Here is a 17,873-nt window from a genome sequence, read left to right on the forward strand (position 1 = left end):
ATACCAGGATTTAGCAATGAGGAATGCAATTGCCAAAGTTTTCCTTAACATGTGCAGATTATTGGACCCTTTTGATTGTGATTTCATGTGGATCTTGAGCAGGTGCTCGACCAATCTCTTCTTTAATGTTGTTTGAGACATGATTCAGTGTAATAAATCAGATACATTCGTCGTATTAATGTTGGAACTCACACAATCACAAGTTGATTTAAAGAAGAGATTGGTTGATCGTAGGTTGAAGAGAGGTTAAGGTTGAGGTGGTTATGTTTCATTAATCGGGACACCATACATAACCGAGCTCTCAAATATCATGGGTAGTTATTGTGATGGTTGTATGAATTATAACTTTTCTAATCATTGGAGATATTAACCCAGTTTTTTTAGGATTGAGGTTTGATATGACCTATGATTGGGTGTGTGCACCATGCAGAATTAAATTTCTTCAAGAGGGGCACCCATGAATCAACTCACTCTTTGAGGATGCATTAAGCAAAAATTAGAAAAAAAAAAAAAGTTTTCAAAACAAATTAATTATGAGTTGACCCGCCAATTTTTGTACTTAATAGACCGATTGGATCATTTTTAATTTATTAAAATCAGTATGTCAACTCATTGATTTTGTGCTTTAGAGATCGGACAAATTAAATTTATTTCATTAAGGTTAACAAGCCAAGTCACATATTTTTGGGGTACCTTTTAATCGATTTAATTTGAGAAGTTTTCATGAAATTGGCCGAATCAACTCATTAATTTTGGGGGAAATGAATGTTTAAAAGATTGAGTTTTATTAAGCAAGTTGACTCGTCGATTTTTGCACACATGGCATTTAAGATTGAATTTCATTTTATTAAAAACGGCCATTCGATTGACCCATCGATTTTTGGAATAAATTTGCCAATCAATTTATTGATGCATACCACGTGGTTTTTGTTTGAGATTCCTTAAATTCGAAACTTGGACAAAAAGATTTTTATTCTTGAGAATTTAAGATTGTGATTGATTAGCAAAATAAGGATGATCTTTGGATAATTGGGCAAATAATGATGATCATTGGATCTTGGCTTGACCCTAGTCTTCTTCTTTTGACTTTATGATTTTCTTAGATCGTAGTGGAGACTGATCATCTCAATCGGGCGTAACACCTTCTAAAACCCGTAACTCGACCCCCTCGTCCATATATTTTACCCATGGATCACTCTAGATCCATTTGGAGTCATTTTATGATTCCTAGACTTAAATTAGGTAACGACTGCCCCCATTATCAAAATCCCTTAATTTGCAAGATACTTTTTATTTTATAGTAAAAAGTGTCGAGGCGCTTTTATTGGTCGGCCTTTCATCATGCACCAACTAGGAGGTTCGGCCCGCTTGATCGACCCCTCTTCTTAATCGGCTAACTAGGTCGCCCCCCTCCTCTTAACATGTCACATGATAAATGGTTCGACCAATGGGCCCCTTCCCACTACAAGGTTCAGCTAAACATGTCCTTTCACACTAGAAGGTTCAGCCCACGTGCCCTTTCACTCTACATGGTTCGGCAAAATACGCATTCACTACTATGAAAAAAAAAAAAAAAAATGGTGATTTTAAAAAACGCTTCTAATTCCATATCAACAACAACGCTCTTTTGGGGAAATGCCGCTCAATCAATATCAATTTTTGGCCAATTCTTTTGGCATGACAATTCCCGTGGGTACTTTACCAAAATTTTTGGAACTTTCTCACTCTTTCATCTTCTCCTTTGGTTATCTCTTTCTCTGTCTAAAAGTCCTTAAAATCTGAGCATCTTTCTCCTCTCTTCTCGATCATACCCTCATCCTCGTCCCTTTTGCATATAAACCCTTGTACTCTAAACTCTCTCTCTCTCTCTCTCTCTACAATTTTGATGGCAAGCAAGAGCTTAGTTGGCATTCTTAAAGAGGTATGTTTATCTCCCTTTCTCTAATCCTTTTCTTCGTAATGATTAGTTCTTCTGTAATTTCTCTTTATTTTGAGGAATCATGATGAATTTTCATATCTTAGCTAATATATGAAGGAAATTCCTCATCGATGTTTTTATGTTTCATGGTTTTCTTTATGGTCGAAGTTAGTTGATGTTCCTCTTTAGGAATATAGTTCAGCCCTAATCTCCAAAGGTTTCAACCATTACAAGAATTGTCTAGTTGAACCCAGATGTTTTTTTGAGCAGGGCTTTTAAGACCACAATATCAACGTTGTAATACCATTAGGCAGTTGTGTCGTTTTTCTTAATATTATTTTCAAATTCAAGCAATGAATTGATGTACAAGGATCATAGGGCCATACCAGTAGTGTCATAACTTCATAAATCTAAAATTAGTGAGACCCATTTCATCTCCAATCTTAGTTTTATAAATAACATGTGGCAAATCTAAAAGATTTCTTAATAATTAACAAGAAACCTGGCCAACCCATGCATGTTTAGTGAGTAGATGGGCTGGAGCATTACCGTCTCTGTACACATGTATTTGAATGCAGAAAGAAATATGAAATTATTAAGACTCATAATGTTTAACTCTATTTGTAATTCTTCTTTATAATTATTTAATTCATTGGCTTACTTAGCAAAAAAAATGTTTGATGACTGGTTTAATTATCCATTGATGTAAGAAGACCTATGTTGGCAATTTGTTGGGTTTTATGTTGGTTGGCAAATTTGTAATCTAGTGGTATGCCTCCTATATAAAACCATAAACTTTTCTTATTTTTATAAAATCTTTTTTTCTTAGCAAAAAAAAAAAAAAAGTAATAATAAGAGCCATCACTACAAAAAAATTGCCAAATAGGAACAGACGTCTAAAACGGTATTAAGCCGTTTTTTTTAAAAAACGGTATTAAACCGTTTTACTTTATAAAACCGTTTTATTCGTAGTTTAAACGCCCCAATCACCGTATTGGAATGAACATCTCTAACAGTCTCATTCTCTCTCTCTCTCTCTCACTCAGCCGCTCCCTCGATCGAGCTCTCTCTCTCTCTCGATCTCATCTCTCTCTCTCTCTCAGTAGCTCCCTCGATCGAGCTCTCTCTCTCTCTCTCGATCTCATCACTCGATCTCCCAGTCGCTCTCTCAGATCTCATCTCTCTCTCTCAGTCGCTCCCTCGAACGACCTCTCAATCTCTTCCCTCTTTAATTCGTTGGCTTCATATCTCTCTCTCTCTCTCTCTCTCTCTCTCTCTCAGTCGGAGAACTCGAAAACCCCAAAAATCTGAAACTTCTCTCTCTCTCTCTCTCTCTCTATCAATGGGAGAAGAACTCCCCAAAAATCTGAAACATCTCTTTCGATCTCTCTTTAACAACATTTGGAATTATTCAAATTGAAAGGTATGTAATTCTATTATTTGATCTGAATTTTAATTTAATTAATTTTAATTTAATTTTAAAGTCAGGTATATTTATTTTAATTCAGATTCTCCTTCGATCTGAATTTTATTTTAATTTTTGAAGAATTTTTTTATGTGTGGTTGGTACAATTCTATAGAGGACTTTGTATAGATCATAATCCATGATCCAACATTTTGGAGACAGCTTAGACGAGTGATCTCTAAATTTTGAGGCATCCAAGCGAGATTTCTACTATGAATCAGCCATCCTAATGACTGGTCCAAAACACTAGTCATCTTGTCCAAGAATTTGAAAAACTCGACCAAGTCGACCAGTATAGAACGGTTATATATGTAATTGATTTTTCAGAATTTAAATATTTGTGAGCTATATAAAATGAGATTTTGTGATTTTAGCTTCTAATATTAGTCTACATGCTGTCAGAGTCATCTTGGTCTCGGTGGTTGCTGAGATGATTCAAAATACTAAGATTAAAGATGATGTCTTGAGATGTGTTTATGTTCTGTGCAGTCATTTGTTTCATTCTAATTCCTTTATGAGTGATCAAAATTTACAATCAACAGCTTAACACATGGGCACAAACCACTCAATGTGTCTGGTCAAGAATATACTTACTCTTCTTATATATGACAAGGGCCTGATTTCCTGGTTTTTCTGCAGAAATACGTTCATTACCTAATTGATTGACACTTCTGCACCCGTTGCGAACTATAGGAAACCATATACTTCTCTACTTAGAAAAAGAAGACACCTATTGAACCCCTCGAACAACTCCCCAAAAGAACAAAATACTCAAAATACTAATATAGAAGTTCTTGAAGAATGTTCCTTCCCATCCAATGCTTAAGAATTCCTTTCCTTCCAAAGGTCCCAACAAGCTGCAAAAGATAGTAAGTGCTGTGGAGTCCTTCCGTTTCTGTGGATTAAGGTATGATTGACTTGACTCCCAAAATGATTTGAATATGAAACAAAAATTAATTGAATCATACAGTGACATGTAAGATTGTCAATAGTTAGTATTGTATTTGCCAAGTCAGACAATCATTTAAGGACTGTGTTACCATTTCTACATTGAAATTACATGTTTCTATGACCCTTCAACAATAAAATTCTGTTGGATTTTTTTAGGCCATTTAAGGCTTCATTGGTAATCATTATCATTATTATCCAAATATATTTGAATTTCGTTATTGTGTAGAATAGAATATAATTTTTATCCTAAAAAGTAGCCAACTTTCGATGCCTTTTGTCCGAAGTAGCAATATGGGGATGAGGATTGTTATAGTTATCCTCTTTTTTTTTATCAACAATGATGATAATTTCTCACTAGTGTTTGAATATTAGCTTTAGTTTATATTAAAATTCATTATGCTTGATCTAAGTATGCGACTTATATCACTACAGAAGATGAAGCATCCCAATTAAGGTTTTATGTGGATGAGCCTACTTTACAAATCTGCATTGAGTGAGTAACTTCTAGTCTTAGTCTTACTGTTGTGGGAGTAGCTAACTTCTAGTCTTAGTCTTATTGTTGTGGGAGCAACTCTTAAGAGTTTTCCCTCTTTTCTTTAATTTGGTAGGCCTAGCATAAGTAATTTGTGAGTTAGTGAGTAACTTCTAGTCCTAGTCTTACTGTTGTGGGAGTAGCTAACTTCTAGTCCTAGTCTTTTTGTCTTTGGTCATTAAACCCTTCCATCTATAGATATTCCTTTGCTATGTACTTATATTTTTTATTCTAACATTTGTTTATAAGTTAGATGCCCTGTTAGTATGACTTGTAAATTCAATCATTTACTTCCTCATATTTGTTTGGAGTACCTTGACTTAATTTCAATTTGTTTCAGAATGTGAACAACATTTCAATGCTATAAATGTTGGATTTGTTATAAGCTTGTATTATCATTAGATACACGTGTATCCAAATGATACCTCTTTGGCTCTTTCAGATCTCCCCTACCGCGAACCCGAGTTTCCCATTTCGATTTCTCTCCTATAACACCGACAAATATATAAATCCAAAACCTGATATATGAAAATTGCCCTGGTTTTGATTTTCTATCATAACAAGTATTTTTCAGGCTAATTTCAATCTTGGTTCTCTTGTCTAGGAAGGGGAACTATTTTTGATATTTGGCCGAATATAAACCAGGGAATGAACGTAAAGAAGTGGCAGATCAGTCACTCAAGGCCTATGAGGTCTCTTTTATATATATATTTATTTTATTTACGTTCTTTGTAATTTTTCAAACTTTACAAGTGGAAATGAGAGTGGTTACGGAATTGTTTGTGGTGATGTAGGCTGCCACTAGCACTGCTTCAGCAGATCTCCCACCAACTCACCCAATCAGACTTGGTTTAGCCCTCAACTTCTCTGTTTTTTACTATGAGATATTGAACTCACCCAAAAGGTTTGCAAGCTTCTCTAGGTTTTCCTTTGTATATTTAATTTGGATTTCTATTTTTAAAACTTTTGCTTTTGCCTTCATTTCTATTTTTTAATTCAAATTTAAAATAATAATAATAATAATTGAACTCTATTAAATTTCTTACTTTTAATCAATATTGATTACCTGTTAGATCATCTTATCACTTCAAGGTTTCTTACAATGCAGGGCATGCCACCTTGCCAAACAAGCATTTGATGAGGCTATTGCAGAACTCGATGCCCTCAACGAAGAATCTTATAAGGACAGCACCATTATAATGCAGCTTCTTAGGGACAATCTCACACTTTGGACTTCAGATTTGCCCGATGAGGGAGGTAAAGAAGAACAAGTCTTCTTTGTTCTTCATTTTTTTGGCAACCATCTTACATCGTCTTTTTTGATCAATAAGTTACAATTTTTTTCTCATTTCAAGTCATCTCACATGAGCTTCTTTTTCTTCTTTTGCGACCTTAATTTTGTTTATGAGCTTTTCTTATGCTTTGAAGAATAAAATTGACTTGTACGATGTTTATAATGGTTGGTTTTACTACTTATAGAGTGTGAATATCTCTAAGATCTTTTTCACCACATCTGAGTGATTAGAATATCATATACATATACCAGTAATTAAGATGGCAGATTCATTATAATTGTGGAGACTGAAAATAGAATGTTTACTATTGCCTATGAAATTATATCCAATTGTTGCTCCAATGATTCTCTGAATCTGGCTCAGGTTCAGATTGAGGTAGAAGACCAAATAGGTTGAAGGTTCCAAAAAGAGTGAGTAGACCAAAAATATTTCGAGTTTTGTTCATGTGCAAAGCACCTGCCTCTATGCCTGTTATTAGGTAAGCTTTGGTAAAAGCTGAAATATATTAGGATTCTGATGTCAGTTTGATTAGGATTGGGAAATTTATAAACCAGTTATTTTTTAGAGTTGAATTTGATGAAACATAATTTGATTATTTTTCTTTAAAGTGATGTCCAAAACTGAAAACCGAAGCAATATTAACTTTGATACTTGGGACTTCGTGGGTAAGTTCATTTCAACTATTCCATGGTGTCTGGAAATGACGTAACTGTAGTGGGGGCTCGATCTCTGAATGCTTAAAAAATAGAAATAAGCATGTTAGGAACTTTAGCATGAAAAATAAAAAAGGCATTGTTGTTAAATTTTTCTCATACATCAAAGAATATGACTTGGAAATATATGGCGAATAATCAAGAAGAAAACTGTATAGCTTGGATGGTTACACTCGAATGGGTCGAGTTCTGGCGTGGAAGATTTCCTCAGTGGGTCCCATCAATGATGTGACCCACAACTATTAGTTCCCCATCTATGCAGCTATAGGTACCTCTTTTATTTCCTATTTAGTTTTTAATTCTGCATCTTGTTGACTTCATAGATTGTCAAGTTGGGTACTGTCAGAATCAATGGCTTGGTTGAAAGGCTAAAACTATCTCAAGAACTGAGGGAGACTGTTTACTGTCTTATTAAAAGAATCCTTTGTCAGCAAACTGTGCTTTTCTTTAACCGACATATCGACCAGATTTTTATTTTTATTTTTTACATATTCTAAGCATGTTAGCACTAAATGGTACCAATGTACGACAAGTGTAGGATGTGCACACTTTATCCCCACAAAAGGGAACACAAATACTTACTATCTTACGGAGGATAATCTAAAGATCTAGAGAACATTTCCATGTGGAGCAAGTTAGTTTGGAATGACATTGCCTATGAGCAGTTATATTACTCATTCAAAAGTCAAAATTAAGAAGCGTTTTTTAGCAAGTATTAAGTAAAACTAAGAAACATCTTTAATGAAGGGGAAGTGAGATATTTCTCCACTTTGGCTAGGAAAAACTAATAAAGAATTGAAGCACATACAAGTTCTTAGATCCTCAAGGGTTGACTCTGTTGCAATATGAATGCTTATCCGATATTAGTTATTCTTGAGATACAGAAGTTGGAATTATTCACCTATAGAAAAATATAGTAGTTTTAATAAAGAATGTTCGAGAGGATTTATTCTTTTGCAGACTTTTCAGCTGAATATAATAAAAAAGAACTTTTGTGGGTCAAGATTGTAGTTCACCGAATGAAACTGAAGGTCATAATTTTTTTTTTTTTATAAATGGAGTCCCAAATCGTATACACATCCGTTGCTTGATCATGACCTTGTTTTCACAGATTTCTAATTATCCAATTTTCTGAATAATATATGTGTGGTCTATAAAAGATGACTGCATTTTAAGTTTGGTTCCATTGTTCTGTTAGGTTGGTATCTGTAATGACTGTTAAAATATGTGTGCAGATGGATGCTTTAATCTCAAACAGTAGCTCTCGAAGCTTCTACGCATGTGTTGGAGAGAGTACTCATGCATACCAAAGCCCTTCCAAAGACTTGACTGCCATTAATTACCGCTTGAACAGGTATGTTACACACTGGTGGCTTATATTAACTTAGCTTGTTACAATGTTTTTGGGCTCCCTTTTGGGTTCTTTCTAGGCTACAAATTGAACTGGGGAGTTGAGGTAAATCTCACTTTCATTGCCACATTTGCTTTCGGATAATATAGCAATTGAAAGTTTTTGGAGCATATCAAGTTCTATACTAATGTGTAGTGCTATGGTTGTAGGGAATCTGGGCTGGCATACTTTGTGGAACTGCTCTACAGACCTTGATCTCTTGATAGTCATTTGGAAAACCAATTGGAACCAGCAGGTAACCAACATTTCAGTCTCTTCTAATGCCTATATAAATCAACCTAACAATTAAAAGCAAACCTCTAGATACATATTTACAAATTGGATGGTTGTAGTAGGTGATCATCTGCTTTAATTTCTTCAAGTTCTGACCTGAAAGATTTAAGTACTCAATCCATTGTATGGTAAGGTCTGAACCTTTCATTAATTATTACTCTCAGATTGAGCTTAAGGAAAGAAAGGTCATTTCCTTCAACATAGGACCCTAGATTTTGATGAGTATATATTGTAGTGTGTAAGGAAAGAATGCACAGTTTAAGAGTTGTTTATGACTGTTATCACTTTTTCTTGTGACTTCTATCGTGGAGCATATGCATGTAAAGCAATAAGAGCTTCGAATATGTTGTTGCTTTGATAACTGTCCTTCCACTATTTCTATTGTTTTATTGTTTCTTGAGATTTTTCTAACTTGGTGAATGTGAGCAATGAGCGATTGGTGGTTCATGCCACGGCTGGGGCTTTGACTGTTGCATTGACGATTCCACTCAATGTGGTGAAGACTAATGGCTGATGCTGGGGGAGTATCATAAGGTGAAGCTTAATTAGGTGATATTTATCTGATGCAACTGTTCCTGGACTAATGGCTGCTAGGGAGGCAGCGTGTGCGTCAGTTCACGGCACCAATCGTCTTGGTGCAAATTCTTTGCTTGACCTTGTTGTTTTTGGTCGAGCTTGTGCAAATAGGGTTGCAGAGATCCATAGGCCTAGTAAGTTTTATCTATGCTCTAAAATATTGCATCCACATTTTTTGTCAAATCCCATCCATATTGGCGTATATCTATTTTTTTTTTTTTTACGTTTAGATGTCGGTTTGTGACAATTTTAAATATCGGTTTGTAACCGATGTCTAAAGTCTCAGACTTAGGACATCAGTCTTATAGACATCGGATTTTAATCGATGTCTAAGGTATTTTTTTTTTTGGTGTGCATTCAGATTTATAACGGTTGTAAGTTGCTCCAAATTCCGAGATTTTGGAACGGTTCCTAACCGTTCTAAATCCTGCCATCTAGAACGGCTTCTAGCCGTTTAAATTCATTAACGACGCCTTGATTAGAGACGGTCGTTCAACCGTTTCATAGCCATTTAGGAACTGGTATAAACCGTTCCTAATTTCCATTTTTGTTGTAGTGCATAAGGTCTCCCAAGTAGAAGTTAGGATTCTATTGAGGCAGAAATTCTGCACATGTAAGTGCTTAGTTCATTATATCTAGTAAGATGGTGTGATATTGATTAAGATCAATCAAAATATTATATTAGATTCCTCAATTTTAGTTTCTATGTCCAGGTTTATGTAAACAATAAGACCTCATTATGATAAATTGATATTTTCTAAATGAAGCTAATATTAAAGTGGGACAATTTCTAAGCTTCCCATTCTAGGAGCTACATAATTTGTGAAATGTTGGACTCAAAATGGGAAAGCCTAGGGGCTAGGGGATGGCTTGACACAAATTTTAGTGGTTCACTTTTTGATATTCAAAGTTCATAACTAAGCCTATAATACAGTTTTATGGTTGCTTCCATTGATCATGTTTAGCAGAGATGTTTCCAACTATAAGCATTTTGTTGAACCTTGAGTTTATGCATCACAAAAGATTCTCTTCTAATAAATTAAACTGGTATGCACCATAATTCAAGGTTCCAATACTACAGATACAAAATTAGCTAAACAAGTTTACAATTTTCTTAGAAAGGTAAGGAAGAAGATAACTATTGGGGGATGAAATTAAATGTGGCATTTTTGGGACCTAAATCTCATCAAGGTCCCACCATGATAGAATGAATCAACAAATTACCAAATGCCCAAGCAATCAAAATTTAGATCACTTCCATTGAAGAATAAAACCATTCTCATCATAAAAATATTTCTTCACAAATTTTGATTTGTGGTGTTAAGAGTAGTTGATTGATCACCCAGAGTTCCTCTCAAATCCTCATTATGTTGGTGGTGATTCCTATACTAGTAAGACTATAAATTCTAAACACTATACATATTTTTCTTGCAGTAAGTCCCACCCTCGAAAGAGACACTTGTTATGCTTATAAATACTCTTTTAACTTTCTGTTTTTAGGACTTAAAAGATTGAGAAACCCTGAGTTGTTGTAATTGTTGCCCATGGTAAGGATTGCTGCACTTGGAAAGGAATACACTACGATAATAGAACCGGGCATGTCGTCAAGCTTGATCTTTGGAACCCATTTCCATTTCACAAAGAACGTTATAATGAAGACATAGGCACTGATGAAACTTATAGCAGTGCGTGCTTAGCAGGGATAGAGGTAAATCATTCATTGATAGAGTTGAAACATTTTAAATAACTTGGATTTGAGTTGGAACAATTTTTCTAATTGCAAAATCCCAATGTTCTTTCGATCCTTTCGTGAATTGAGATATCTTAACCTCTCTTTTGCATGGTTTAGTGGAGTTGTTCCACATTCTCTTGATCTCAGTGTTCATACTTATGATGTTGGTGATGGTTACACTTTTTATTCAATTGGTGGTGATGGATTGTGTGCAAATAGAGTGACTCATTAACATGCCATTGTTGCTACGCAAATGTGTAGTAACATTGGAAACTCATTTTTAATCAAACCTGATTTGACTGTAACACATTAATTAACGAAAAATGTTGAACTGACTTTGTTGGATCTTGCGTTCGACATTTTGCTGATGTGGCAGGGCATAGAGAATTGTATATATTTTACTTGTATCTCGAGGAATAAATCTATGGTTATTTGCGTACTACCACTACCACGTCAGCAAAGTGTTGAAAGCAGTATCCAACGACATCAGTGTAGCACAACTCTTAATTAACTTGTGCAAGTTTGTTTTATAAGATCATCTCTGATCGAACCCAAGATGTAATTTTTTTTCTAAGATAATGAGAACCCATGAGACTATTAAAAAAAAAGGGACTCTTTGCGAGGACGTCTCCATTCTTTTTATCTAGTTAATATTCCTCGTGATTGGTTTTTAATTCTTTCAAAGGATAAACTTGTAATTTTATTTGGTGTTAGCTTCTGATTTTAATATTATAGGGTGGGGCGCTTCATAGTAACAACTTACTGATAAAAAAAATAGTGAAGTAAGGAGGAAAGCAATTGTTCACACGTGTAGTGTGGTTCACTGCGAATCATAAAAAAGGGTCTCCTATTGAAACTTCAGGGAAATAAGCTTACTCTTCTTCTGTTGGTGAGTTAACTTGATTCTCTACTTCTACTCGTGTAAGATGTACGGTTTTATTTCTGATTTTGGTTGGGTCTACAGAAATGTTGTTTAATGGGTCTTGGATTTTATTACGTTTTTATATGAATTTATGCTATTCTAAAACTCAAAATTGTTTGATTATATTCCTTTAAAATCAGAAGCTAGTTATGTAGATGATGCTTTGGAAGAAAAGAAATCTACTATGATGACAAGCCAACTTCATCCCAAATTCATTCGAGGTGAGTACAACTTCTTTATAAGTGTTATTTGTGTTAATATATCAAACATTTTTACTAGTAAATTTTTTCCATTGTGCATTGGTAGAAGAAGCTTTTAGTATGTTTAAATTGATCAGACTCTTATAATTCAATTTATACATCAATGAGATGGACATACGGGTCGATATTGACTTGAATAAAAAGCAAGGTATTGAAAAATATGTAATTGTGTTTTAGACTTCTTGAAGGTGTCATGTCATAGTCTCATATCATTTATGAGCTATGCTCTTGTTGGACCATATAAGTTTCATGTGGTATTGTCTATCCAAATTTGTTTATAGGTGCAATCTTTGCTCTCGGAGATCTGTGATACATCTTTGATTGTAGAATTTGAATTGAAGGTGTGGAAATGTTCACTTTAAGGTCGTCATTTTGTTCGATTGTTGCTTTGATTTTTCTTTTAAAAACACGAAGATCTTCTACTAAAAAAATGTGGTTCTTCTAACTCTTTTATGTCCCTTTCGCCTGATATGGCTAGCTTGATGGGTTTCGACTATACGTGACGAGGGATTTGGCCCAGAAAAGTGAACCTTCCCCTCCACCAATTTCTCTTCCAGTTAGTACAAAAACAATCGTTGAGACTCCCGACTCAAATGGTTCAGCCCCTACAACTTCCTTGGCCATATCCAAACCAATACATGTTTTTGGACAAAACCAAACATTTCTTGATAAAGCTGCAGATGAAGGACTGGTGATTCTTCAATCCCCAAGGGTAAGAATCTAAAAAACGAATTACTATCTTTTGTTTTAGAAAAATCTTGATTGCTAAAGCATTTGTGATGCAGGATGGTTATTTTAGGAGGTCTTGAACCATAAGGGGGAAGTGTGCACCTCCATCATGTAAAGAGGCATCTTAGTTGCTACATGTTTGGTAAACGAAGATGATATTTTTTCTTATTTCACTACTTAATCAGTTACCTTAATTTTAAGGGTTATACTGCTGATTTAAGTTCTTTAGAATAAAATTTCTACAATTCTATACATTGATATTTCTTGCCATTGGAATTTATTCTTTGTTCTAAGCGACGATTCAATCTTTTTAGTGAAATTGTTTGATCAGAGTGTGATAATGTTTTGTGATGTGAATGCTCTGTTTTATTCTAATTATGGTGTGATAATTAGTTGAAGTGTACTATGTAAAATATGGGTTGCCAATAGCATTTCTAAAAAAAATTGAAGCATAATAAGTGAAATTTGGAGTGCGAATAGCAGCTCTTTTTCTTTATATACGTGGAGGTCTTATTTTGAAATAAAAAATTTAATAAAAAAAATTGACAATAGTAGGGGTGGTTTTGAACTGCCTAGAATAAGATTTATTTAAATTTTTTTTTGAGATTAGGGGTGGTTTTTAACCACCTCTAAAAATATAACAATCGTCTTCGAAAAAGCAGTCGTTAATACTAGAAAACCACTCTTAATTCACATTAATTAGAGGCGGTTTTAAAACAACCCTTAAATTGTTATTATTAGAGGTGGTTTTGTAACCACCGTTAGTTGGCTGCTAAAAGTAATTGATGACACCACTATAGTAGGCATATGACTAAACTACCCTTCTATATATTCGAGGTGATTTTCATGAATTTGGTGGCAGTTAAAAATCACCTTTAAAAACTTCATATTTTGTAGTGATCTGACCCTAAGAGGTTCGACCAATGAACCCCTTAACCATTAAGAGGCTTGGTCAATGAATCCCCTCAAACTAGGTGGTTCAACCACCAAGGCCAACCCATACCTTTGACAAGCTCCACAAACACTAAAAGGTTCGGCCATCAAGGCCGACCCATTTTCTCAATATTATATACTACATGTTTCAGCCACCTAGGCTAAGGAGAAACCTACATTGTAACTAAAGAGGTAACCTTATGTCAAGCTACCCAAGTAGCACAAATTACACATGGTGCCCAAATGAATCACATCTACATAACTTGACTAATTCAACTTAAAAACTAAGTAGCCACCGCATTAAGACAATTATTTATTTAAGAACACTCCTCATGTAGGTTAAAGAACCATGAGGAGTGGGTTTTCATTATCATTAAAGTACCATGGGTTTTTATAATCATAAATACTAGAGAACATGGGTGAGTGGTTATAGTTGAGTTTACTATCTCTTTTAATAAGTTCAATCAATAAATAAGGAGACTTTTCCTACTCAAGTCCCAAAGCACAAGTTATAGAGAATTCTATTGCTCTTATTTTCTTATTCTTTATTTGCAATTTGTATCAAGTATTGACTTGATTGTCAGAGGCTCCTGGCCCAACACCACACCAGTGTCCTTTCAGGTTAAGGCGACTGACGATTACAACCAAAAACTTAGAAATATCGTTGGAGAAGACGGACAGAACTTAGAAGCTTTACTGAAGAAAAAGACCAGAGTTGATCATTATTTGTATTTATTATAACACATCTCGAAGAGTTAAAGATTTGAAAAAATCACCTATAATTTTTGGTAATGTAGACACCTCATTTTTGCATATGCCTGATTAATCAATTCGTCAACCCGAATGCGATGGTTCCCAATGATGGATGAATATTCCAATGTTTTTTGTCTACTACTAGATATGTTTCAGAAATTCAGATGAGGTATCTCAAGCAAACAAAATTTTAAAAACCATGCTACGCTAGGAAAATACGACTCAAAAACATATAAATCATCATTTTCAGATAAAAAGAAGTTTTACGATAAAAATCATTAAAAAATGACCAAATTATCAAAATACCCATAATATCAAAACATCATTAGAGCCCACATTACGCTTAGGAAAACCCTTTCAAACACATAAAACAACAAATTGAAATCAAATAAACCATTCATCCAATTTTCATCAAATTTGACAAAATTATGAAAATGCCCCTCATAAGGTTCACAATCATTTCATACAAAAAATTTCATAAGTGACACAAACTGATAATCCCATCGAATTCCTTACGAAAAATTGAATCCAAAACATCTCAGAACTTTGAAAAATGACCTGAAATGAAAAAAATCTATTCAGGGGTAAAATGGTAATTTCTCAATTAAAAAATTTTTAATTTTGAAATTAATAATTAGAACATTAACTAATGTAAAGTGAAACCTTAATAAAATTAAATTAAAAATTTGAATGAAGAAAATTAATTAATCAAGCTCTCAGGAAAAAATTTAGGTGGTTGCCCACTTATTTAAGTGGAGCCCCCTTGATATTTATTAAAAGACCCCTTCATTTGGAGGCGTAAAGAATTAAAATATAATTAAGGGGGGTTCTCTAAAAACCTAAAATATATTCTTTCATTGTACTTAAAAATTAAAACCTTAATTTAAAGAAACTTAGTCAATCAAATAAGACTTAAGTCAAAACCCTAATTAACCTTATCCTAAAAAGCCTAATCCAACACCAACTCTACTCAAAAAATTCTATAAATATAGAGCCTCCACAACCTAATTTTGTAGGTCAAAATAAACCATAGAAAAAGTAGGTCAACAGTCTCTTTAGCCTTCTTCAAACCTTAATTTTGAAGTCCTAACTCCCTACCTATCATCCAAATTCCAGCTTTTACTAAAAAAATACCGAGAAATCTTTCAAAAAAGTCTAGAAAACCTTGAAAAAAACACAGAAAACACTTAGATCTAGGTACCTCAACTTGGAAATCAGAAACAGATCTAGTGACGAAAACAAAACAAGGAATCTCGCACGAGGAGTCTCTCCGCAACCAATTCCTACTAATAACCTCTCCTAAACATGATCGAATAAGCATACTGAACATTTTAATACATGTAAATCTTTACAAGAGAAAATATGATTAACTGGTACATATAGCTAGGGATGAGCAGCTAAACAGTTTAAAAGTTCACATCACCTTAATCATCAATACTCATTATATATTTTTGATTTTATACAAATCTAAATAACAACATTGGAACAGTAGACATACTTTTCAGTTTATATCTCAAAATAAAGCAATAGGTACATAATACATAATGGTAGAGCAGTAGAATTAGAGAGTTGGGATTCACGACTGGATCGTTTCCAATCGGGACATGATATTCCTCAATAAAATCGTAGTTCTTGATTTTGTGACTGGTCGTTGTTTACCACGCTTGCGAGACCATTTATTTAGCTCAGACTGGTTGTTTGACGTGACCGTAAATAATGGGTCTCTTTTCGATGTGTTAGAACGTTTGACTATTACTAGATTATTACTAATCATCTTCGTCTATGCCTATCAGACGTGCATATGATTCCCAAAATAAACACTCCATTCGTATGCGACCATCTTTACAATACACGTTCACTGGTAAAGATAGAAGGGAATGGACCCGGATTCCAATTGTGACTCCACTCTCATACGCGTCCCATACCACGTATGAGCTTGGTGGTCCCTACTGTGCATCCAAGATAATACACCACTCCGAATGACATGATACACTATCTCTTTAAGCATTCACAGACTTTTTAATAACTCACAAAATAGCTACGTATATATATATATATATATCATTTTTATTTAAAACAAATGAGAAATTAATAGAACATGGTTGAGAATGGATATCCAGTTTCCTACCATGCAATTGTGACTACCCGGCATAAAATAAATAACAGTACTCGGAGCCTTTACGCCAACATAAATTTAAATAAATATGCAACCCTTTCATTTATCCCTGGATATCCTTTACCAACATACACATAACATATAACGTAAAATGCAGACATCACCCCTCGGTGAGATTCTGACAATTTACGGATTCATCCCTTTCCCATTCTATTGTATTTTTACTTTTCGACTTTTCGAACTAAATATTTCTTTTTCAAGTTTGCAATTACACTTTGATCATTCGATTGAAAAACTATCCAATTTTTATTAAAATGTGGTCCCAATAGGTATGCGAGGGCAAACTGCTAAAACTGGAAAAGCTTATGAAACTTTGGCTAAGTGTCGGAAACTCGATTTTTCAAAGTTGTCGAAATTGAAAATGAGATTTTGTAAATGAAGGCCCTTGACAACATGAGAAGAGCCATGTAATTTTATAACATAATTCAAAGTAATGCAAAAGCTATCACGCGTATACTTGAAACATTCCCATCGTGACGGAATTTTGTTTATTTTTTTTCGCTTCGTTTGAAGGAGTTACAAGGGCCATAAATAGTCGTTTTGGCATGTTAAAAACACGAGGAATCCAAAAAAAATACCAGAAAAGTTTTTCGAGCAACTTTTGATTTTCACGGTGGCACCATGAATAGTGCACAGTGGCACTATCAAAACGCTGAAAGCTTCGATTTTTTCTTTTCATTTTTTTAATCATTTCTTCAATTTTTTTTCACTCGTTTTCGATTCTAATAACCCACCCACGAATTAAATATTCAAACTACGATAAAACACATAAATCATAACGATTTCTAGCATGAATTTGAAGTAATTTAAGCGACATTCTATAAATTTAAAACATACACAAGTTTTGAAACATCCCTAAATGCAATTTTTCGAAATCTACGGTTATTAATAAGAATCGAGAGTCCCTTACTCTAGTGGTTGTTGGACACGATAAGCTAGCTTGGAAATTAAGGATTAGCGGCCTGGAACTTTGAATTTGGTTGAACTTGAGTGCCGAACGAATCGGGTTGGTTGTGAAACCCTCGATGGAGGTGTTCTCCATCCACTTACAACAATGGATGACCCTCCTTCTAAATGAGTGAGTATCTAAGTGGGTAGAATCAAAACCCCTTCGCTGATTTTTGGTGAGAACCCAAGAGAACGAAAAGGAAATGGAGGTTGAATGGGGTGAACACGTGAAGCTCGACAACGTCGACGACTTTGCCTTCTTCGTCGAGGTTCAACTCGGACTTGA

General features: G+C 34.4%; 1 protein-coding gene across 25 annotated transcripts; it reads left to right on the forward strand.

Moving 5' to 3' along the window:
• Nucleotides 1–1,593: 1,593 nt before the first annotated feature.
• Nucleotides 1,594–13,031, forward strand: LOC147406211 (14-3-3-like protein D). Of its 25 annotated transcripts, XR_015176357.1 has the most exons (10): nt 1,595–1,921; nt 4,023–4,290; nt 5,471–5,558; nt 5,661–5,770; nt 5,975–6,123; nt 8,110–8,228; nt 8,435–12,009; nt 12,330–12,389; nt 12,527–12,760; nt 12,834–13,031. XR_015176357.1 is itself a non-coding variant. In XM_086434184.1 (9 exons), the coding sequence occupies exons 1-4, from the start codon at nt 1,886–1,888 to the stop codon at nt 6,533–6,535; spliced, it is 306 nt and encodes a 101-aa protein (XP_086290310.1). In that variant the 5' UTR covers nt 1,600–1,885; the 3' UTR covers nt 6,536–6,639; nt 8,110–8,228; nt 8,435–12,009; nt 12,330–12,389; nt 12,527–12,760; nt 12,834–13,031. The 25 variants fall into 25 exon arrangements, 18 of the variants coding, with proteins under 18 accessions (XP_086290291.1, XP_086290310.1, XP_086290296.1 ...); XR_015176360.1 differs by lacking the exon at nt 5,471–5,558 and having other exon boundaries at nt 1,594–1,921; XR_015176358.1 differs by lacking the exon at nt 4,023–4,290.
• Nucleotides 13,032–17,873: the final 4,842 nt, after the last annotated feature.

Source organism: Akebia trifoliata, chromosome 3, assembly GCF_017979445.1.
Source record: "Akebia trifoliata isolate Shusen 1 chromosome 3, ASM1797944v1, whole genome shotgun sequence".
NCBI classification, from domain to species: domain Eukaryota; kingdom Viridiplantae; phylum Streptophyta; class Magnoliopsida; order Ranunculales; family Lardizabalaceae; genus Akebia; species Akebia trifoliata.

Excerpts from the sequence above, each read along its gene's own strand:
- LOC147406211 (XM_086434165.1), top strand. The coding sequence starts at position 1,886 with ATGGCAAGCAAGAGCTTAGTTGGCATTCTTAAAGAG. Across the intron at positions 1,922-5,660 it reads TAGTTGGCATTCTTAAAGAG|GCTGCCACTAGCACTGCTTC; the intron begins GTATGTTTATCT and ends GTGGTGATGTAG. Across the intron at positions 5,771-5,974 it reads ATATTGAACTCACCCAAAAG|GGCATGCCACCTTGCCAAAC; the intron begins GTTTGCAAGCTT and ends CTTACAATGCAG.